At 48.0% G+C, this 20488-nt stretch overlaps 1 protein-coding gene across 2 annotated transcripts in view; it reads left to right on the plus strand.

Annotated features, from left to right (window-relative positions):
- The window catches only part of HDAC11 (histone deacetylase 11), a 274240-nt gene that overhangs the window by 223825 nt on the left and 29927 nt on the right, over positions 1–20488 (plus strand). For both annotated transcript variants that reach the window (XM_086939011.1, XM_086939010.1), the window contains exon 9: positions 1981–2159. In XM_086939011.1, coding sequence (XP_086795137.1) covers positions 1981–2159 — 179 coding nt within the window. The remainder of the gene's footprint in view (positions 1–1980; positions 2160–20488) is intronic.

The raw sequence follows: 20488 nt of genomic DNA on the forward strand, positions 1-20488 counted from the left end.
CTTGACTGTGGTTCCTGCTTGGACAGGGTGCATACCTCTGCCAACCAGAAACCCAATTTCTCAAAACACTGAATACAGCGAATCGTCATGCTTCCAGGCAAAGACAAATACAGGTCATGGGATGGGATGCCTGCATTGTAATGGATGTCTCCCGGTGCAAGCGTTGTTATAATTCTCGTGTTACGCTGAAAGTGAAAAAACCTCGTCAGGACAATACCTTTGGGTCTAATAATTAAAAAATAGAGCACTGTAGTTTAACTTTCTTTTTCGTATGCTTCTCCTTGGTACATTGGCGCTGGAAGTAGGGGTGCTAAGGGTGCTGCAGCACCCCCCCCAAAAAACAAGCTGGAGCTCAGGTGGTGAATAACAAGTGAATATTCGTTTTAAATTTGTTTTTGTCGTGTCCCATTCGCAGTGCTTCAAAGACAGAGGCCACATGTCAGACTCTGTCTTCTAATAAATTGCTGCTTGTTCATTTAACTTGGAGAATGATATTTACTTTTCTTTCTCTGACTGCAAAGTTGAAGGATTTTGTAATGTAAACTATGTGACAATCTTGCTGCCTTGTGTGGAGTGTGAAAGGAAAGGGTTATATGATGTAATTTATTTCTGATACGCAACAGCATTTGAATACCTGTAAATAAACTGTACAAATATTTAAAAATATATCCGCAGATAGGAAAGTAAACATTTTGTCATTCTAAAATATGATGCAAATAAATAGTTCAATAGGATCAAAATACAGCAAGACACTTTACTTTGTGATGCGCAGATGATAAATATTCCCTGAAACTTGATTTCCACACATTATGGTTTGTGTGCTGTGTCACTTTAGCAGTAAAATTGTACATCTGTGCAAATTTAGAGGCCATTTAAAAGGTACGGGTGCTGTCTGTAAATGACAGTACACTACCACACCATGCATTAAATATTTCTGATAGTGTTTTCTAAAATTCACCACGAGCTACATAATACATCCTTAAGACTCTGGGGCTGAATACATGTGCAACACTTGTTCAATGTGTGACACTTTTTCACAATCCGTATGACTTCATGGATGTAACATAGATGGCAGCACACCCATTCTGAAAATGTTTCCACCACGACTGCTTAGTGTACGTCAGAGTGAAAGGACTGTGAAGAGGAAGAGGCAAATAGGTAATGAGAAGTTATGTTTGTTCATGAGCTTTTATGAGCGTACACCAGGGGAGTGTCCTACTCAATGGGCAGTTATTATGAGTCTGGCGGTGTGGAATGGGACCACCCCACTCCCAGACCGCCAAACCTGTGTGAACACTGCCCACCAGATATTAATGTTTTTCGTCATTGGCGGGAGATTCTTTGACTGTCTCACTGCAGTGCCTATTAAAAAGACACTGCAATGGGAATACCATAGAAAATTTGACAGTCCATGCCCTGCAGGAACTGGGGGTGCATGCACACATACGGGCACACCATGTGTCTTCTCCATGTATCCCCAAGTCCAGAGGTTCAAGGGGGCCCTGTAGGCTCCCCTTTGTTTCCTCACCGCCAAACTTTTCATGGCAGGCTCACCGCCGTGAAAAGTGAGGAGGGAGGAAACTCCAAATATTCTTGGCAGGGCTGCAGTGACCCTACCAAGCATATTGCAGCCTCAATACAGCTGCAAGAACGCCAGAGATTGCAAATCCATGGTGGCAGAAGTGGTCCTATGGCGATCCCACCATCTTACTTGTAATAGGGTGATCGGACCCCTTCGGCGGTGGAGCTGCACTGCCTCCATGAGTTTTGCGGTCCATCGGACCGCCAAACTCATAATAAGGCCCTAAATGTTTGTGTATTTGTGTATTTATTCGGCTTCTGTAGAATTAGAAGCAACCACGTTGACTTGCTTAGCTTTGCCATTCATTGCTGTCCTAAGAGGAACTCTTCTTTTAAACTTATGACGTTTTACGCTGTCTTGCAGACTTATTTAAACAGAGCTTCTTAAATTATTTCCAGGGGCGATAAAGCGAAAGATTGAGTTAGACTGGGGTACAGAAGACGAAGAATACCTCCACAAAGTGAATACACAAATGGAAGGTGCATTAAATGAAATGAAACCAGACATCATTGTTTACAATGCGGGGACTGATATACTGGAAGGGGACCCTCTCGGAGGACTTTCAATATCACCACAGGTTAGTAAAATGCTTCACGAGGCTTGTTTTGCAGTGAAATCGTACAAACCTAGAGGTACTCTTTATGTTTATGTTTTTGAGATTTTTATTGCGCGCAACTACCCGAGGGTGTCTCGGCGCATATCGGACTGCCTAGGACGGATAACTACCAGATGACTCATTGATTGAAAAACCAGGTTTTCAAGAGTTTACGGAAGATGGTAAGGGTGGGACTGGTTTTGATGGGCAAAGGAAGAGAGTTCCACAGCCTGGGGGTGGCTACTAAGAAACGTCTGTCTTAGTAGCCACCCCAGGCTGAATTATTAGGTGGCACAAATGCGGATGTTGTTTTGCGGATGTTGTTTTGCTGCCTTTTTCATGATATTTTCTACTGTTGTGTCTGTGATAGCAACTGATATCCCAATCAGAAGCAGGTGTGTCCAGACCACCGCACCTACATACATGAAAGAGAAAAAACGGAACACATCTATAGGTCACTCGTGGCAGTAATTCGCCCCTGCTATACTCGACAAGACTGACCAAACATATATGCAAGGGGACATATCAAAATGGTAACAATTAAGGGTGACAGAATTTATTGAATGCAAAATACACTGTTTATAGGCGTAACCGAGGCACACACGCTTCTCATGCCACAGAATTACGCAGTGCTTAATTTGTGAAATAATAAATGCCAGGGCGCTGACTAGGAGATTTCTGCAGCTTTTACCACCCACTGCCCCTGTCATTGCTGGCAATGATGGTACCAAAAAAACTACTAACTATCTCCCTCGCCTGCAAGTGCGACAGATAAGATTATTCCAGGTTCCCAAGGGGAAGGAAATGGCTAGTGAGGTAGGTATTAGTTACGTTTAATGTGTATTGTATTTATTATAAACAACTGTTGTTCAGCTCATCTCTTAATAATATGAGCAGCTCCACCATGTGGCACATTTTCATAAGTGCGGCGTTGAGAATTAGGTGCCGTTGCTGACCACCGGAACCACCGGTTTAAATTAGGCACTGGAATTATGCAGTGCTTTGTAAAAACAGATATGCGAAATAAGTTTGAAGTGTTTCCCTCCTCTACGAGACTCACTTCCAATGAACATCTTGTTCTTATTCAAACTCTGAAGGCATTACCACCATACACTGTGAGTTTATTTTTCATATAACAAGGTTTACAGGGAATGCAGTTTTTTTATTGGAAAATATTACTCGGGAACCAGTAAATTGGGGTGCCAAGGTGTGGCAGCGGAAGGGGCCGCGTCAAGAGGGGCAGAGTCAAGAAAAGCAGTTTGACAAATGTGCCAGTAAATCGGTTCTGGCTGAATTAATTGGTCACAAAGAGGCTGCATTTTAAAATATCTTATTAGTGAAGAAGGGATCTACTCCAAAATATTTTGTGTGCCCAGCAAATTTCAGAGGATAATCCTGCTGGAGAGATCTGTATTTTGTCTAGTCACAGTGTTGAGTAATAAATTACCTTAGAGGATTAATGTGCCTGTAGGAAGGTAGATACCTGACTATGGTTACCCCCGACTTTTTGCCTGGTGTTTTGCTGGTTTTCCGACTTAGTTGAACTGGGGCCCTGCCAATCAGGACCCCAGGCCTACTGCTCTCTCTCTAAAATGGATTCCATGTACCTTAGGTACATTTCCAATTGGTACTGGGCCACCTTGTCAGACCCTGTAACTCAGGGCATCGGTGTACCCAGGGCCTACCAGAGGCTGAAGCATGTATTATGCCACCCCTGGATGGCCATCTAAATCTGACACAACTGGCTGCGCGACAGCTGGGGCAACGTGGCGTACTCGCCCTTTGCTTTAGATATAGTATACCTATATCTAACCCTCAAATGGACACCCGAATTCCTATCAGCCACTCCTATGGCAGGCCTTGACAATCCTGAAGGCAGAGTGCGTGGAATCGTGTGAATTGGGCTCTGGCACGAGCCGAGCCCGGTTGCAGCTTGCGGAACCAAGACCCAATGGCTGTTCCATGATAACGCGTACCATATTGGTAACTTCGGTATTGCGTTATCAAGACATGTCGAGTAAGGTGTCATACGAATCGGGATGCTGACCCCTCACCAATGCTGGCGACGAGGTTAGCATTCCGCCCTTCTAGAGGGACACGACATGTACGTAACTGTGAACCCCGGTTAAAGTTAACTGAAGCCTCAGCTCCACAAAATGGATGCTGCCACCACAGACACGAGTCTGACCTCCTGCTGCTGGGAGTCCTTCCAGCGAGGAGAGCTTGGACAAAGGGTTTCCTGTCCGGGGCGGTGCTCGCACCATCCCAGACAGGGTTTTGTGTATCCTGGGTAGGCAGGGCTTTGCAAGAAGGTGACTGCGGAGTGGCACCCCGGTGCTCACTACGCATCTGCCGGCTAGAACCAGTTCCAGGGGGCGCCCCAGCCCCTGACCTGGGGAAAGTCCGGCATGGGAGAGGGGTGTAACCACCCCCCTTCCTGGTCCCACCCCTAGGGCAGGACTAGTCACGTGCCCACCCCTTTCTTTAGGATAAAGGCAGGAGCGGGGACCCTTCCAAATGAGATCATCTTTGAATCAAGAATACTTTCTACGAAAGGAACTCTCGACTCTTCTCAAGATTTCTCCCTTGTGGCTAAGGAGTAGTCACCCTGCATCCGCAGGCAACATCTAAGAACTCTGCGGTTTGCTGCAAGTCCTTCCTCAGGAATCCGACTGCCCAGCTCGACGAGAACCGGCTTCCCTGGCACCTCTGACCTCTACCCACGTCGTCAGCTCAGCTGAGATCTGTGGGTGCGACGAGACCTCGAGGGACCGGCCATCATCAAGACCTGCACGATTTCTTAACCAGCACGACCACCGAGGGATCCTCTGGTGAGTGCTCTGGGGTCCGAGAAGCCCCGACCCTGAGCAGCTCCAGCACCGAAGTGCAGCCTCCCAGCATCTCCACGATCTGTGTGGGGCCCTTCTGCTCTTTGCTGTTCAGCACGTTGTCTGATCACTAGCCGCTGGCTTGTGACCTCCTTGACGACACCCGACAACCAACGCTGCTGGTCTGGTTGCTCCAGACTGGCTTTTGCTCCCTTCTGAGAGAGGAGCACCCCGGACCCTCCTGGTCCACTCAAGACGCCATTTTAGGCCCACCACGTGGCCCTGAAATTTGCCAAGGCTTGTTGCCCCAATCCTGGGCCCAGCGACCCCGACAGCATCAACCTTCGTGGGACAGCTCGCACCTCCATCCGGGTCGCCGACAACGCCTCCTGGTCCGTGAGACTGCAGGGTCTAGCGTCGCCCACTCACCTAGTCGAGGTGACGATCATCCGGTGCCCCCCTGGTTCCCTCTGACTACTGGCTAGTAGTACGAACTTGGTCCCCTCTGCTTTCAGGTGTCATCCATCTCTGATCCAGGCTTGGATCTCTACGAACTATTTCCACTGGTCGCCGGCCAGCAACTCCTTCCTTCCGGCTCCCGGCTCGTCAGCGAAGACTCCCGACGTCTGTAAAGACTTGTGCAGCCGCAGCCCTTGGGGCTAGGTAACTTCGGCATTTCGGTGCCCGCATAGCCTCCTTAGTTAAGGGTCCCGAGTCCCTATCGCTTCCGACTTGCCTTATCGGGTCCGCCCGAGACCACTAAACTTTCCGTGCCCTCGGGCACTTGTATTGATTGTGCACTTGAAGTATTTTCCTAAGAGTTTTGTTCTGTGCTTAGTACCCTGTCCTCATAAAGAGTACAGGGCTGTTGTGATTCTAATAAATACACTGTTTATTTTCATAACACTTGTGTGGTGTCCTTTCACTTGGTGTTCAAGGGGTATGTGATGGTATAACAGCTGGCTTAACACGCCCTCTAGAGTTTAGCCCGAAGACTGCTCGTATCCACGCTACTAGGATAGCTGGTCTAAGATTGACTTACAACCAATCACCATAAGGGTCGTTTGGACCGATGCATAGTGATCACTAGAATAGTGAGCACTGCATATCGGGCCAACTTCTCATATTGGTGGCAGCGGTGGGATTTGAGCTTGCTGTTGTTTTACCACGCGTATCCTAAGAATATCTTGTGAAAGATCGCATAAGTACTCCAGGTACATATAACTTAGCTTAGAATACTCTGAGTTCTACTGAACCAGCTGTTGTAGCTCCTCAAGGCTTAGCACACCTTGGCTACAACTCTTAGCAAGGGATCAGTAGGTAAACATATAGTGTAGGTAGGTGCATCACTTACACCACACTAGAAGCAGCATGTCAGACAAAGGAGTAAACTCTGAGTCTCCCCTTGTGTCAGTCGACCTTCCACAGGTCACTTCCAGATATGCTGCACTTAGCTTCCAAGAGATGCGACAAATCTGTACATCTCGGAAGCTAAAACAGGGTGCAAACCCTACCATTCCGTTTCTGATTGGTCTCTTAGAGACTTATGATGCTAGGAGGGCCGGTAACACGGACCCTTCTCATCCAGAAGGGAATATGCCCCCCCTCGAGGGAACCTCAGGTGACCCTGACCTTATCCACCTCTCCGCAGAAGGTGAAGAGGAGGATGAGGATCTAGAGACATCTGGGGACGAGGCAGACAAAGGTCCAGTAGTGGTTAGCCAGCTAACTAGGGACAACTTAAGCAGGCACGAGAGTGGTACTAGGAGACCCCTGGGGCCCCTCTCCGGCCAGCTTAACATTGGGAATGGACGAGTTAGGTCTCTATCGAGAGGCTCTAACAGATCCGTTCGAACCAATGGCTCTCGAGGCTCTTCTCAAAGAGGGATGACATCCCCTCAGAGGAGAGTGTACGAAGCTAAAGTGCGGGAAGTCAATCTGAGGATTGAAAGGGAAGAACTTGCCCTGGCCAAAGAGAGACTCGCCTTTGCTAGAGAGCAAGAATTGAGTGGGACAAACCCCACTGGTGGCAGCATTCCCCCACGGGAAAACAGGAGTTTAGACACTAGACACCTGAGTAAGATAGTGCCCCCCTTTAAGCAAGGGGATGATATCCACAAATGGATTACTGCTTTGGAGAGGGCCTGCACTGTACAGTGTGTCCCCCAGAGTCAGTGGGCAGCTATCTTGTGGCTCTCCTTTGAAGGTAAAGGTAGAGATAAGCTCCTCACTACTAGAGCTGAGGACGCTAACGATTACCAGGTCCTGAAGAACACACTGATTGATGGGCTCGGCCTAACCACTGAGCAGTACAGGTTGCTGTTCAGGGATACCCAGAAAACTCAGTCTCAGGACTGGTCTGACTTTGTTGATTATGCCACTAAGGTTTTTGAAGGCTGGCTACTGGGAAGTAAGGTTACTGATTTTAAAGGATTGTATAATCTAATTATGAGAGAGCAAATCTTAAGTAATTGTCAGAACCAGTTATTACACCAACACCTGGTAGACTCTGATCTGACCTCTCCACAAGAATTGGGTAAGAGGGCAGACAAATGGGTCAGAACCAGGGTCAGGCCGAAGAACCAGGGTGGTGACCAAAAGAAGGAATCAACCAAGCCTCAAGAGAAGGGTGGGAATAAATCTTCTGATCAGACCACAAGGCCCCAAAATTCCTCTGAAAAGGGTGGGTCCCCAACTTCTCCCAAAACCCAAAAGAAACCTTATTGTCACACCTGCAAACAGGTGGGCCATTACAAAACTGACAGCAGTTGTCCCAAGGCCAACAACAATAAGGAGAACATATCCCCAAATAAAGCTTCCCAGCCTCCTGTTACTACTAGTAGTAATCCCCCAGGTGGTGGGAGTGCCCCCAAGAATCTGGGTGCATTTTCTTTGGGAGTGCCTGGGGACTCTGGCCTAACCAGGTCCCCTGACGTAGATACTCTTGTCTGTGAGACTGGCATGGGGTTTGCCAACTTCACAACCTGTCCCAACACTTTGGGCAGGTACAGACAGGAGCCCCTCATCAATGGTTCAAAAGTTGAGGCCTACAGAGACACAGGGGCTAGCATCACCATGGTGGCTGAGAGCCTAGTCCCCTCAAGGCAACTGATGCCTGGTGCCACATACCAGGTAGTGAACATTGATGGAGTGCAGAGAGATCATCCCATAGCAGTGGTAAATCTCAGCTGGGGAGGTGTCACTGGTCACAAGAGAGTGGCAGTGTCACCAAACTTGCCTGTAGATTGCCTACTGGGGAATGATTTAGAGACCTCAGCCTGGGCTGAGGTAGAGCAAGAAACCCATTTTAAAATGGTAAACCTCTATGGTAAGGGTAGTGGGGCAGTGATAGCCACAGCCCCAGTCCCAGAAGTCCTCCCTGAACAGGTCAGGAGGGCTGGGCCAGTCACAGCCCTATCCCAGAAAGATGCCTTTCCTGAACAGGTTGGCAAGGCTGTGATGCTCACAGCCCAAACCCAAACTGAGTCCCTTCCTGAAAAGGTTGGTGGAGTTGTGATGGCCACAGCTCAAACTCAGACCGATAATAGTGTTGTGAAGCCTGAAACAATGGATCACTCCACTCAAACCGAGAGCATTGAGGAGGAAGAAAAGTCTTCCCCCTCCCAGACACTAGGTGAGAGCCAGCCTCCTCAGGGAACTGACTCTACCCCTGGTGAAGGAACTGCCCCAGAGGTAGTCAGGCCTAGCCTGGCAGAGCCCCTGATGACAGTGGAACCTTCCCAGGTGGGACCCAGTCTGGAGCAGGTAACCTGCCCCTCTCTACCCTGCCTCAGTCAGCCCAGGGCTGTAGAGGTCAGGGAGGCCAGTGGTGGACCCCAAAGGGCCCCCTGTCCAAAAGAATTTCCCAATCAGCAGATTAGGATCACTGAAGCTAGTAGTCCTAGCCAAGTGAAAATAAAACACACTCCTGAGGGATCCCCCTTAAACTTAGTTAGGGAACTCCCACAGCTGGACACTGCTGGGCACAGCCAAACCTGGGGCCTAAAAACCCCAAACCTGACCTGTCCCTCCAGTAAGCCAAATAGAGGGACTCAGCCTCCAGCTTTAGGTAGCCAGAGGTTGACCCTGAGAGCTCATAGCAACTCAGTACTGGAAAGAAGGGCACATATGGTGGATTGTGATTGGAGGAAGTTGAGCCCAACAGTAGTGGAGTCTCACTTCAGTACTCCATTCCCCCACCAGCCTCTTATTTTGCCAAAGCACACCACAGGTAGTGATTCCCTATGGTGGAGACCCTCAGATACCCTTAGGGTGAGGGGTTGCTTAGTGGACCATTATACAGGGGGTAACCATGTCAGTGCATGTACCACCTCATATGGCCACTCAGGCAATATAGGCTTACCTGGTCAAGGATAGCCTTATCTCCTTTCGTTTGGGGGGGGGGGTTGTGTAGGAAGGTAGATACCGGACTATGGTTACCCCCGACTTTTTGCCTGGTGTTTTGCTGGTTTTCCGACTTAGTTGACCTGGGGCCCTGCCAATCAGGACCCCAGGCCTACTGCTCTCTCTCTAAAATGGATTCCATGTACCTTAGGTACATTTCCAATTGGTACTGGGCCACCTTGTCAGACCCTGTAACTCAGGGCATCGGTGTACCCAGGGCCTACCAGAGGCTGAAGCATGTATTATGCCACCCCTGGATGGCCATCTAAATCTGACACAACTGGCTGCGCGACAGCTGGGGCAACGTGGCGTACTCGCCCTTTGCTTTAGATATAGTATACCTATATCTAACCCTCAAATGGACACCCGAATTCCTATCAGCCACTCCTATGGCAGGCCTTGACAATCCTGAAGGCAGAGTGCGTGGAATCGTGTGAATTGGGCTCTGGCACGAGCTGAGCCCGGTTGCAGCTTGCGGAACCAAGACCCAATGGCTGTTCCATGATAACGCGTACCATATTGGTAACTTCGGTATCGCGTTATCAAGACATGTCGAGTAAGGTGTCATACGAATCGGGATGCTGACCCCTCACCAATGCTGGCAACGAGGTTAGCATTCCGCCCTTCTAGAGGGACACGACATGTACGTAACTGTGAACTCCGGTTAAAGTTAACTGAAGCCTCAGCTCCACAAAATGGATGCTGCCACCACAGACACGAGTCTGACCTCCTGCTGCTGGGAGTCCTTCCAGCGAGGAGAGCTTGGACAAAGGGTTTCCTGTCCGGGGCGGTGCTCGCACCATCCCAGACAGGGTTTTGTGTATCCTGGGTAGGCAGGGCTTTGCAAGAAGGTGACTGCGGAGTGGCACCCCGGTGCTCACTACGCATCTGCCGGCTAGAACCAGTTCCAGGGGCGCCCCAGCCCCTGACCTGGGGAAAGTCCGGCATGGGAGAGGGGTGTAACCACCCCCCTTCCTGGTCCCACCCCTAGGGCAGGACTAGTCACGTACCCACCCCTTTCTTTAGGATAAAGGCAGGAGCGGGGACCCTTCCAAATGAGATCATCTTTGAATCAAGAATACTTTCTACGAAAGGAACTCTCGACTCTTCTCAAGATTTCTCCCTTGTGGCTAAGGAGTAGTCACCCTGCATCCGCAGGCACCATCTAAGAACTCTGCGGTTTGCTGCAAGTCCTTCCTCAGGAATCCGACTGCCCAGCTCGACGAGAACCGGCTTCCCTGGCACCTCTGACCTCTACCCACGTCGTCAGCTCAGCTGAGATCTGTGGGTGCGACGAGACCTCGAGGGACCGGCCATCATCAAGACCTGCACGATTTCTTAACCAGCACGACCACCGAGGGATCCTCTGGTGAGTGCTCTGGGGTCCGAGAAGCCCCGACCCTGAGCAGCTCCAGCACCGAAGTGCAGCCTCCCAGCATCTCCACGATCTGCGTGGGGCCCTTCTGCTCTTTGCTGTTCAGCACGTTGTCTGATCACTAGCCGCTGGCTTGTGACCTCCTTGACGACACCCGACAACCAACGCTGCTGGTCTGGTTGCTCCAGACTGGCTTTTGCTCCCTTCTGAGAGAGGAGCACCCCGGACCCTCCTGGTCCACTCAAGACGCCATTTTAGGCCCACCACGTGGCCCTGAAATTTGCCAAGGCTTGTTGCCCCAATCCTGGGCCCAGCGAAGCCGACAGCATCAACCTTCGTGGGACAGCTCGCACCTCCATCCGGGTCGCCGACAACGCCTCCTGGTCTGTGAGACTGCAGGGCCTAGCGTCGCCCACTCACCTAGTCGAGGTGACGATCATCCGGTGGCCTCCTGGTACCCTCTGACTACTGGCTAGTAGTACGAACTTGGTCCCCTCTGCTTTCAGGTGTCATCCATCTCTGATCCAGGCTTGGATCTCTACAAACTATTTCCACTGGTCGCCGGCCAGCAACTCCTTCCTTCCGGCTCCCGGCTCGTCAGCGAAGACTCCCGACGTCTGTAAAGACTTGTGCAGCCGCAGCCCTTGGGGCTAGGTAACTTCGGCATTTCGGTGCCCGCATAGCCTCCTTAGTTAAGGGTCCCGAGTCCCTATCGCTTCCGACTTGCCTTATCGGGTCCGCCCGAGACCACTAAACTTTCCGTGCCCTCGGGCACTTGTATTGATTGTGCACTTGAAGTATTTTCCTAAGAGTTTTGTTCTGTGCTTAGTACCCTGTCCTCATAAAGAGTACAGGGCTGTTGTGATTCTAATAAATACACTGTTTATTTTCATAACACTTGTGTGGTGTCCTTTCACTTGGTGTTCAAGGGGTATGTGATGGTATAACAGCTGGCTTAACACGCCCTCTAGAGTTTAGCCCGAAGACTGCTCGTATCCACGCTACTAGGATAGCTGGTCTAAGGTTGACTTACAACCAATCACCATAAGGGTCGTTTGGACCGATGCATAGTGATCACTAGAATAGTGAGCACTGCATATCGGGCCAACTTCTCACAGTGCCCACTGCAACACACATTGTGTATGATGCTCATCATAGATTTCTTTTGTAAGAGATTGTTGTGTAGGTTACTGCCTTAGATGCAGAGATCAGTTTGTTATTTTCAGTTCATAGGTTGCACTCATTCTAATATAGCACTGTGAGTTATGAAACATCATCGAGGAGCTGCAAAGTCAAGGGGTTAGATCCTCATTGCTTTTTTATCAGTCTGGTATTATTTGAAGTTAGCAAACAAAAGTTCCTTTGGGTAGTGATAGAGTTTTATAAGCACAGACAACCCCAATCACTACATTACGTTTTACATTCTGACTTTGTGTTTCATCCACATGGATTCTTAACTTATAATGTCACTGTATAACCCTCATTGTCTTATGTTACATTTCTTGCAATCATTTGCACACTTACATGCTTCATTGTCTGTGTGTGTGCAACATCCTACAATGGGTAGAGTAGCGTTATAAAACAATTAAATGCAAAATATATTAGTAAATGCCATTTAAGTCGTCATTTGTGTAATCACTCTTACACACAGACACGGCATTCTTATAGTGCATCTTATACATACGGGACTTGAACAAAGTCAAAACCTTGCCTCCAGATCATAGTTTATGTAAAGTATTTGTGAAGTAATAAGCTATGTGCTTTTGTCTCGTTCCAGTGTATTGGCATCTAGGAGTTAAGCTCCTCATGACTCCCAACTAGGGGCCCTTTTATGTATAGGGTGCACTTTCCCTATTTGCACCCGGCCCACCTTAAAACAGGTGGCCCAGGTGCAAAAAGGGAAAGTGCGCCCTATTGCATAGATGCTCTGCCCCCAGGGCAGCCGCGAAGTCATGCTGCCCTGAAGGTAGTGCATTCAAGTGAAAAATGGAGCTGCTTCGAAGAAGCTGCTCTATGTTTCACTGTGCAGGCGGCAACCCGCCTGCACTTTTGAGGGGGATTAGAGATCCCCTTGCGGGAGGGTGCTGTGAGTGACTGCACCACTTGCAAGGGGATGTCTTGGGAGGTCCATAGGACCCCCCCTTTAGAGGGCTGCTGTAGGGGGGGGGCTCTGATTGTGCGGCAACTTTCAGATGGCGCACTGTGAGTGCGCTTCCTTAGATCTTCTTTGCCTATGTGCATGTGTCTATAAAACGGAGCTGGCGCAGAGGCAAAAGGATTTCCGCATTTGCATAGGGCCGCACCCCCATGCAAATGAGGGAACACCCTCTTGAGAAAGCGCTGGTGCAATACGTGCCAACCGTCTGAGCAACCTTCTGCAATACCAAAGTGCCCCAGGGGCATGCAAAGTGGCACAAATGCCAAGGCCCCAAGATGATATTTGAACAAAAGAAGGGCTGATGGCCCTTTAAAAAGGCTTTTGTTTTGGGTCCAGCTGAAAGGGAAAATTAGAAAGCCCAATCTCTGCCTATAGGTTGCTACTCCAACCAGAAAGTCAACAGATGTGCTGACACTGTTAAATTGTATCCTGATGTTGGAAAATTATATCAGAACAAATTCAGCATATTTCACTTGGTCAGCCAAATCCTAGATCTGGCTTAGATATAGTTGCTGAAATGCAGATTGTGCTGGATTCCCCACATTTCCTTCACTGACTGAATACGACAATCTCCCTTCCTTGTAAGCTTAATAATTGAATTTCACCTCACTGATGAGGCCCAACTAAGCTAAAAGCATTTTGGAGGTGCTAGTGTTCCTGTTCAAAGGCAGCATTTCTGGTTGGACTATACCTATTGGAACAGATGCAAGATTTATTTGCTCATGGTTGTTTCCCACTGGAGAGATTCAGTGGGCACAAAAATTATAAACTGCGAAGCTGCCTGACTAATGGCCAGTGGCTGAGATGTTTGCAATCATTCCCCCCTTTCACGTTGTGTTATTTCAATTAGGCGTCTGACAAGTGCCAGGGGTGAACTAGTCTTCATGAAATCAGCCTAGGACCCCACCCACACGTCTGGTTATGTTGTGAATTAGGGTTTTACTCAGGCTCCTTGCAGCCAAGAGCTGGAATATGCTTCCGATGGAGCTGCGTCTCGAACCGTCTGAGGCCAAGTTCCGCAGAGCTCTAAAAACTCACCTCTTTCGATCAGTACTGATGTAACCTCCCTGCTCTGGCCACTTCATACCTCTCACTCAGCGCGGGGACACGCCGGGGCGCGTAACCATGCGCTTTACAAAATTCCATAATAATAATAATAATAATTAACTCAGTGTCGACACCGATTGAGCAAGGAGCGAAACATCAACTGATGAGAAAATACAAATTGCATACTGATTTCCAATGAAATGCACAAGTCAGCTACAAACAAACCACAATGTGCAAAATAGTATACAGGGTAGACACCAGAACACTGCACACCTTACAAAGACAAAATGAAAAGTGATGCCCTCACCTTGATTCTCAGAAACACTGCTATACAACATCATCAAACCCAGCAACAGGCCAGGGGCAGAAGTATTGATGCGGTCGCAACACTCGAGTTCCCGCTAATGAGGTTCGCTGTCCTATCGACAGTCCATCATTTCCCCAGAGACACACATTATTTTACTCACGTTTTTGCTGATCAGCCAGTGCTTATGTGCACCTACCCTCCATACGCCGGCCCGGATCTTGTTGTGCAGGGCTGGCGTTGCGGCTGATATACCCTATTTCGCGGGGAAAGGAGGAGGCGGTCACTTCCGGGTGCCGCGTCAGAGCCCGTAGCACTGCGCATGTGTCAGGAGAGCAGTGAGTGTTCCCTGCGCATGCGTAGTCGTCTCTGTGCGCGTGCGTCTTGGAATCCATTCTTGGAACCTGGTGTGCAGTGGTTGTTATGACTACGGGTTTCCCTATGTAAATAAAGACACTGGAAGTGCTCCAGGCATCATTGTAATGGGTGCGGGACCGTGCTTGTTTTGGAGTCGTGTGCCTGTCAGTATCCCAATACCTGGGGACATACAAAGTGTTTCACAAGTGTTGATATATCCTTAGATTGTGAGATAGCGGACTCGAGACCCAACAGATGTCACAGAATACACAGTGCACCGAGGATCATCAGTGATTGATAAAAAAGGCTGAAGATTGCCTGCAAGTCTCAGGGTATTAATACTGGCTGGGGAGACAGTAACCTCAGTACATGTATCGCAGATCCGCTCATGTTTTGTTGTTATTGACATAATGTGTATGTGTACGTAGATGGTGACTAGTACAAGGGCTAGGGGTTGCCTATAGGTCTGGTAGTACTATTAGTGGCTGGACCTCAGTATGCCTATCATAGTTCTGCCCATGGTATGTCGTCATTGAGACCATATATGTGTGTACAAAGACGGTGAACTCAACGTTGTTCACGTTTAAGGAGGGAGTTGTTACTCCAAGTTGGGTTTGCCTCCAGAATTGTCCATGCCATTTCTTCACTTGAGTGTTCCTTCTCGATTAAGTGGTTGGTCATCTTGGTCGATTGGCGTCCTCTTCGTATTGTGTTTCTGTGTTCGCTCATCGTTGTTTTTACAAGTCTCGTGGTCATGCCCACATATATTGGCATGGGCATGTGATCAGATATATGCAATTCTTAGTATTGCAGTTGGTATGGTATTCTGAGTCCATATAAAGTCCCCCATCTCAACGGTTTTTGTGTTCCTTGTAGTGTTGCATGAAGTGCACGATCCACACGGGTAGTGCCCAGACACTGGTGGGAGGTTCCATAGCGTGTTGTCATTGGGTTTTTTCTTCAGTTGGAGACGTGTGTGGATCAGCTGGTCGCGTAAATTACTGGTGCGTTTAAACGTGAACCGTGTTTGTTGAATCTCAAGTTCGCCTGTGTTAAAGATTTTCCAGTTGCGTTTGATGATCCCTTTGATCTTGTTGCAGAGAGAACCCTTGCTCACTTTGCCACTGGATTCAAGCAAGCCGGGCTGAAGATGGCTGAAATGCCAGAAACCGGTACTCGGAAGCTTGTTTCTGGTCCAGGAAAAGCATGGCTTGGCAGTTTGGGCTGGACTGTTCCCATGAGGCACAGGGTCAGAATGATTTGCATATGGCCATGTCTGAACTGGGGTGGCAGAGTGGGCTAAAGAACGGTGATGGATTAAACCCAGATCTGTTGACTGGGTGTGAGTGTTAGATTGGTTCCGATGATCCGTCCATCACCAACCCCTTTTGTACCGCTTTGTTCGCCATAAGGTGGCAGGGTATGCTCAGACTTGAATCCCTTGCTCACGTTGCCACTGGATTCAAGCAAGCCGGGCTGAAGATGGCTGTAATGACAGAAACCGGTCCTCGGAAGCTTGTTTCCGGTCCAGATAAGGCATGGCTTGGCAGTTTGGGCTGGACTGTTCCCATGAGGCACAGGGTCAGACTGATTTGCATATGGCCATGTCTGAACTGGGGTGGCAGAGTGGGCTAAAGAACGGTGATGGATTAAACCCAGATCTGTTGACTGGGTGTGAGTGTTTGGTTGGTTCAGATGCTCCGTCCATCACCAACCCCTTTTGTACCTCTTTGTTCGCCATAAGTTGGCAGGGTATGCTCAGACGTGAGTCCCTTGCTCACTTTGCCACTGGATTCAAGCAAGCCGGGCTGAAGATGGCTGAAATGCCAGAAACCGGTCCTCAGAATCTTGTTTCCGGTCCAGGGAAGGCATGGATTGGCAGTTCGGGCTGGACTGTTCCCATGAGGCACAGGGTCAGACTGATTTGCATACTGCCATGTCTGAACTGGGGTGGCAGAGTGGGCTAAAGAACGGTGATGGATTAAACCCAGATCTGTTGACTGGGTGTGAGTGTTTGATTGCTTCAGATGCTCCGTCCATCACCAACCCCTTTTATACCGCTTTGTGTGCAAGTGACACCATAGATTTCTTGAAGGCAAACTTGTCAGATGTGTTACATTTGTCTCTTTCTTTATACCAGAAAGATTGTGCGGTGGCTGGCGCTAAAGGTTGTATTGCATCCCTTTCCATGTTCACCTGTCTTTCTAACTAGCCATGTTTTTGTCCTCAATTGCTTTAAGATTTTTGAAAGGGCTTACATGCATAGTCCCTCCATCATCCTTTGTTATTCCCCAATGGAACCTCAATGTGTTACGGACATTCATGAGGAGGCCCCTTTTTGAACTTCTATACAGTTGTCAGTTGAAAGCATTGACCCAAAAAATGCATTTATTTTAATGGGCATCACTTTAGGGCGATGTGTCATCCAGATGCATGTGCGCTGTGTCGAACCAGCCTTCACCTGTTCCTCCGAACTTGGTCCTTTGGATTAAAGCTGCTTAATTTCCTAAGTTGGTGTTAGACTTGGCATCCTTGACGTGGTTTCCCCTGACGTTTTGCCTCTACCGCCTGTATTTTTGATGCTGTGCTGGATTTCATTTTTGCTGGCTTTGTTGCTTTGAGCACTTTGTCACTGCTGATCAGTGTCAAAGTGCAAGTGCTCCCTGTGTAAATTGCTATCATGATTGGTTATCCATGATTGGCATATTTGATTTACTGGTAAGCCCCTAGTAAAGTGCACTGAGTGTGCCCAGGGCCTGTAAGTCAAATGCTACTAATGGGCTGCCACACTGATTGTCCCACCCACACAAGTAGCCTTTCAAATGCACCTCAGACCTGGCACTGCAGTGTCTGCGCACAGTTTTTACTGCCATGCCGACCTGGCAAGAGCACCCACTTATCAGGCCCTAAACTTCCGTTTTCTTGCATGTAAGACACCCCTTAGGTAGGCCCAAGGTACCCCCATGGGCAGGGTGCAGTGAATGTGAAAGGTAGGACATGTACAGGTGTGTGTGACATGTCCTGATAGTGAAATACTGCCAATTTTGCTATTCACTATTGAAAGGCTATCTGTCCCTTAGGCTAACATGAGAGTTACTTTGTAACATCTTACAAGTACACCTTTCCATTGGGACAAGATGGAGAAATTGAGTTTAGACTCTCTGAACTCAGAATTTAATAACACATCTTTTAGTAAAGATGGTTTTTAAATTTGTGTGTTTGAAGATGCCACTTTTATAAAGTGAATACAACATCTATGTAAAACGCCATGTGGCCATCAATACACATACCATTTAAATAACACAGCATACACTTGAATCTAGTGTGTTTGAGTATTTATCTTGTTTCTTACTGTATACGCTTATTTTTATCTAAATATTTCATTTTATGACAATCTCTTTGTCTTCGGTACTAATAATAATACCGATATGTACTACAAATGATAAAATATCAACACAAGTACAAACAATACATGAAAAAGTAAAAATATAGTTATTCAAACATTTATTTAAGAGATACAGAGCTTCCTTATGTCAGTGAGTTTATGTAAAGTTCAAAAATTAACTCACTACAATCAATGTATTACCCCGATTCTCACATGGGGTTGAAGGTACATTCCTATAATCACTTCTCTACCCAGACCAGACACATTACTTTAGTTTAGGTCCTGGATAAAGTTTTTCAAATATCACCACATGATAAAGTTGAATATACGTAGAGAAGTTCCTCCATCTTCTTCCCCAAGATAAATGCCAATGCGTTTCGACCTTTATACTTGTGGTTGTACGCTTAAACTTTTTTTATGAGGTTATCATCAGGGCATTAGATACTCATGTAATAAAATGAAATATTTAGATAAAAATAAGCATATAAAACAAGAAACATGATAAATACTCGAACATACTAGATTCAAGTGTACGCTGTGTTATTTATATGGTATGTGTATTGATGGCCACATGGGGTTTTACATAGATGTTGTATATCTATATTGATCCCTCCCCTTAGATTTAGCCTTATTGGATCGCACCCCTTTACGTAGAGACTTTTATAAAGTAGGCATTTTCTTTTCTAACCATTCTGTGTGCCCCTGCTGTTTTGTGTATTGACTGTCTGGTTTTGGAGTGACAGGGGCTGTGATATGCATTCACTGTAGACAGCCAATTGAGGTGTGCCCTACCTTTCCTGGGTGACTCAGAGCTGATATGAATTGACCTGGACTGCATTTAGCGTGGTGGGAGGAGTTTCCCTTGCACCTGAATAGGCCCTGTGTGCACAATGCTACCGCAACCTCCTGCCAAGCAGCTGGACCAGCAACTGGTTTGGACAAAGCTAAGAAACTTTCTGCCAGAATAGAAAAAAGGAAAATGTGGTATAAATATTGGGTCCCAGACCCCAGAACTTTAGATCACTTCTGGACTTAAGAGGAACCTTTGCCAAGGAGAAGGGCTGGAGAGCTGTGAGGAGGAGTACTGCCTCATTGATGTGTGCTGTGTGGGGCTGGTCTGCAGTTGCTGCTTCTGCCAAGGAAAGACAAAGACTGGAACTTTGCTGAGAAACCTGCTTAAAGAAGTATCTCCAAGGGCTTGTGTGTGGTGGCCTCCTGATCTGAAGTCTCAGGGACTTGACCACCGGCTCCCCTGAACTCCATTGCTAGGAGTTCTGACCTGCCAGGATGGGCCTATTCCAGTTTTGGGAGCTGGAAGAAACCTAAAAGAAGCTGTGAAGCTGTGACATACACTGAGGCCTGGGGCACCTTTGGTGAAGTGCACGAGGCACCACCCCACCTGAACCGCAGCTCTGACACCTGCCGATGCCTGTAGCTCTCTGCCTTCCCGATGCCAGCACTCACACCGGCGCTGTCACCGCCAGTACCTGCATCCCATTATCGTAGAGCCGATAACCCCTGAGGGTGGCTCCACGAGTCTTCGACTTCACATTGCCTCACCTCCGCGACGCCTCACTGCCGACACAACTGACTTCCCCAGTCCTGGACTCGACAGGTCGCCTTCTCATGGACACGACGTCTTGCCTCCCCCGTGGCAGCTTGGCAGCCGGCCTCGACCTCTGTACCGACGCCTCACCTCCACGACACCATGCATTGTCCAAAGACTTAGTTCCACGGTACTGTTGTTTGGAGGTCCGTGCGACTCCGTGGCCGACATTGTGCACTTCGAAGTCGGCCCTGTACTATGGATTATTGCCTGTCACAGCGTTGTAATAGCCCCAGCTGGAGCTATTTGTTTGCTGCAAGTCATGTTTTTGATATAATTGTTCAAAAGTCATATTTTACTACCTGTATGTTGGATTTTTCTTATTTTGGTCGTTTTGATTAGATAAAGATACCTTATTTTTCTAAACTGCTGTGGTGTCCATTTGTGGTGTTTGCACTGTATTTCTGTGTGTTTTGAGTACATATACTTTACACTCTGCCTTTGGGATAAGCCTGTCTGCTCATGCCAAGCTAAAAAGTAGGTGAGCAAGGGTTATCCAAAGTGAGTATCCCCCTTACCCTGACTAGAATCAAGGGTCCCTACTTGGACAAATGTACCTACCTTGCCCAATTAGAGACACCCATTTCTAACAGCTGTTAATCCCATTCCAAATGGTGCAGTCCATTTCTCTTACCATTTTTTCCGTCTGCCCTATCAGACCTAAGTGGAGGATAGGTTACATCGGGTGAACCCTCATAGGGAAGTCTGTTAATACAATCACCTGATAAAAGAGGTCAGTTCTGATGACATCACAGCCTTAAACTGCCCACCGACCATTGTGGACTCTGACAAATCGCTGGGCATAATCCTCGACTGTAACCTGAACATGCGAGACCACATTTACTCG

This window comes from Lissotriton vulgaris, chromosome 9 (assembly GCF_964263255.1).
Source record: "Lissotriton vulgaris chromosome 9, aLisVul1.2, whole genome shotgun sequence".
NCBI classification, from domain to species: Eukaryota; Metazoa; Chordata; class Amphibia; order Caudata; family Salamandridae; genus Lissotriton; species Lissotriton vulgaris.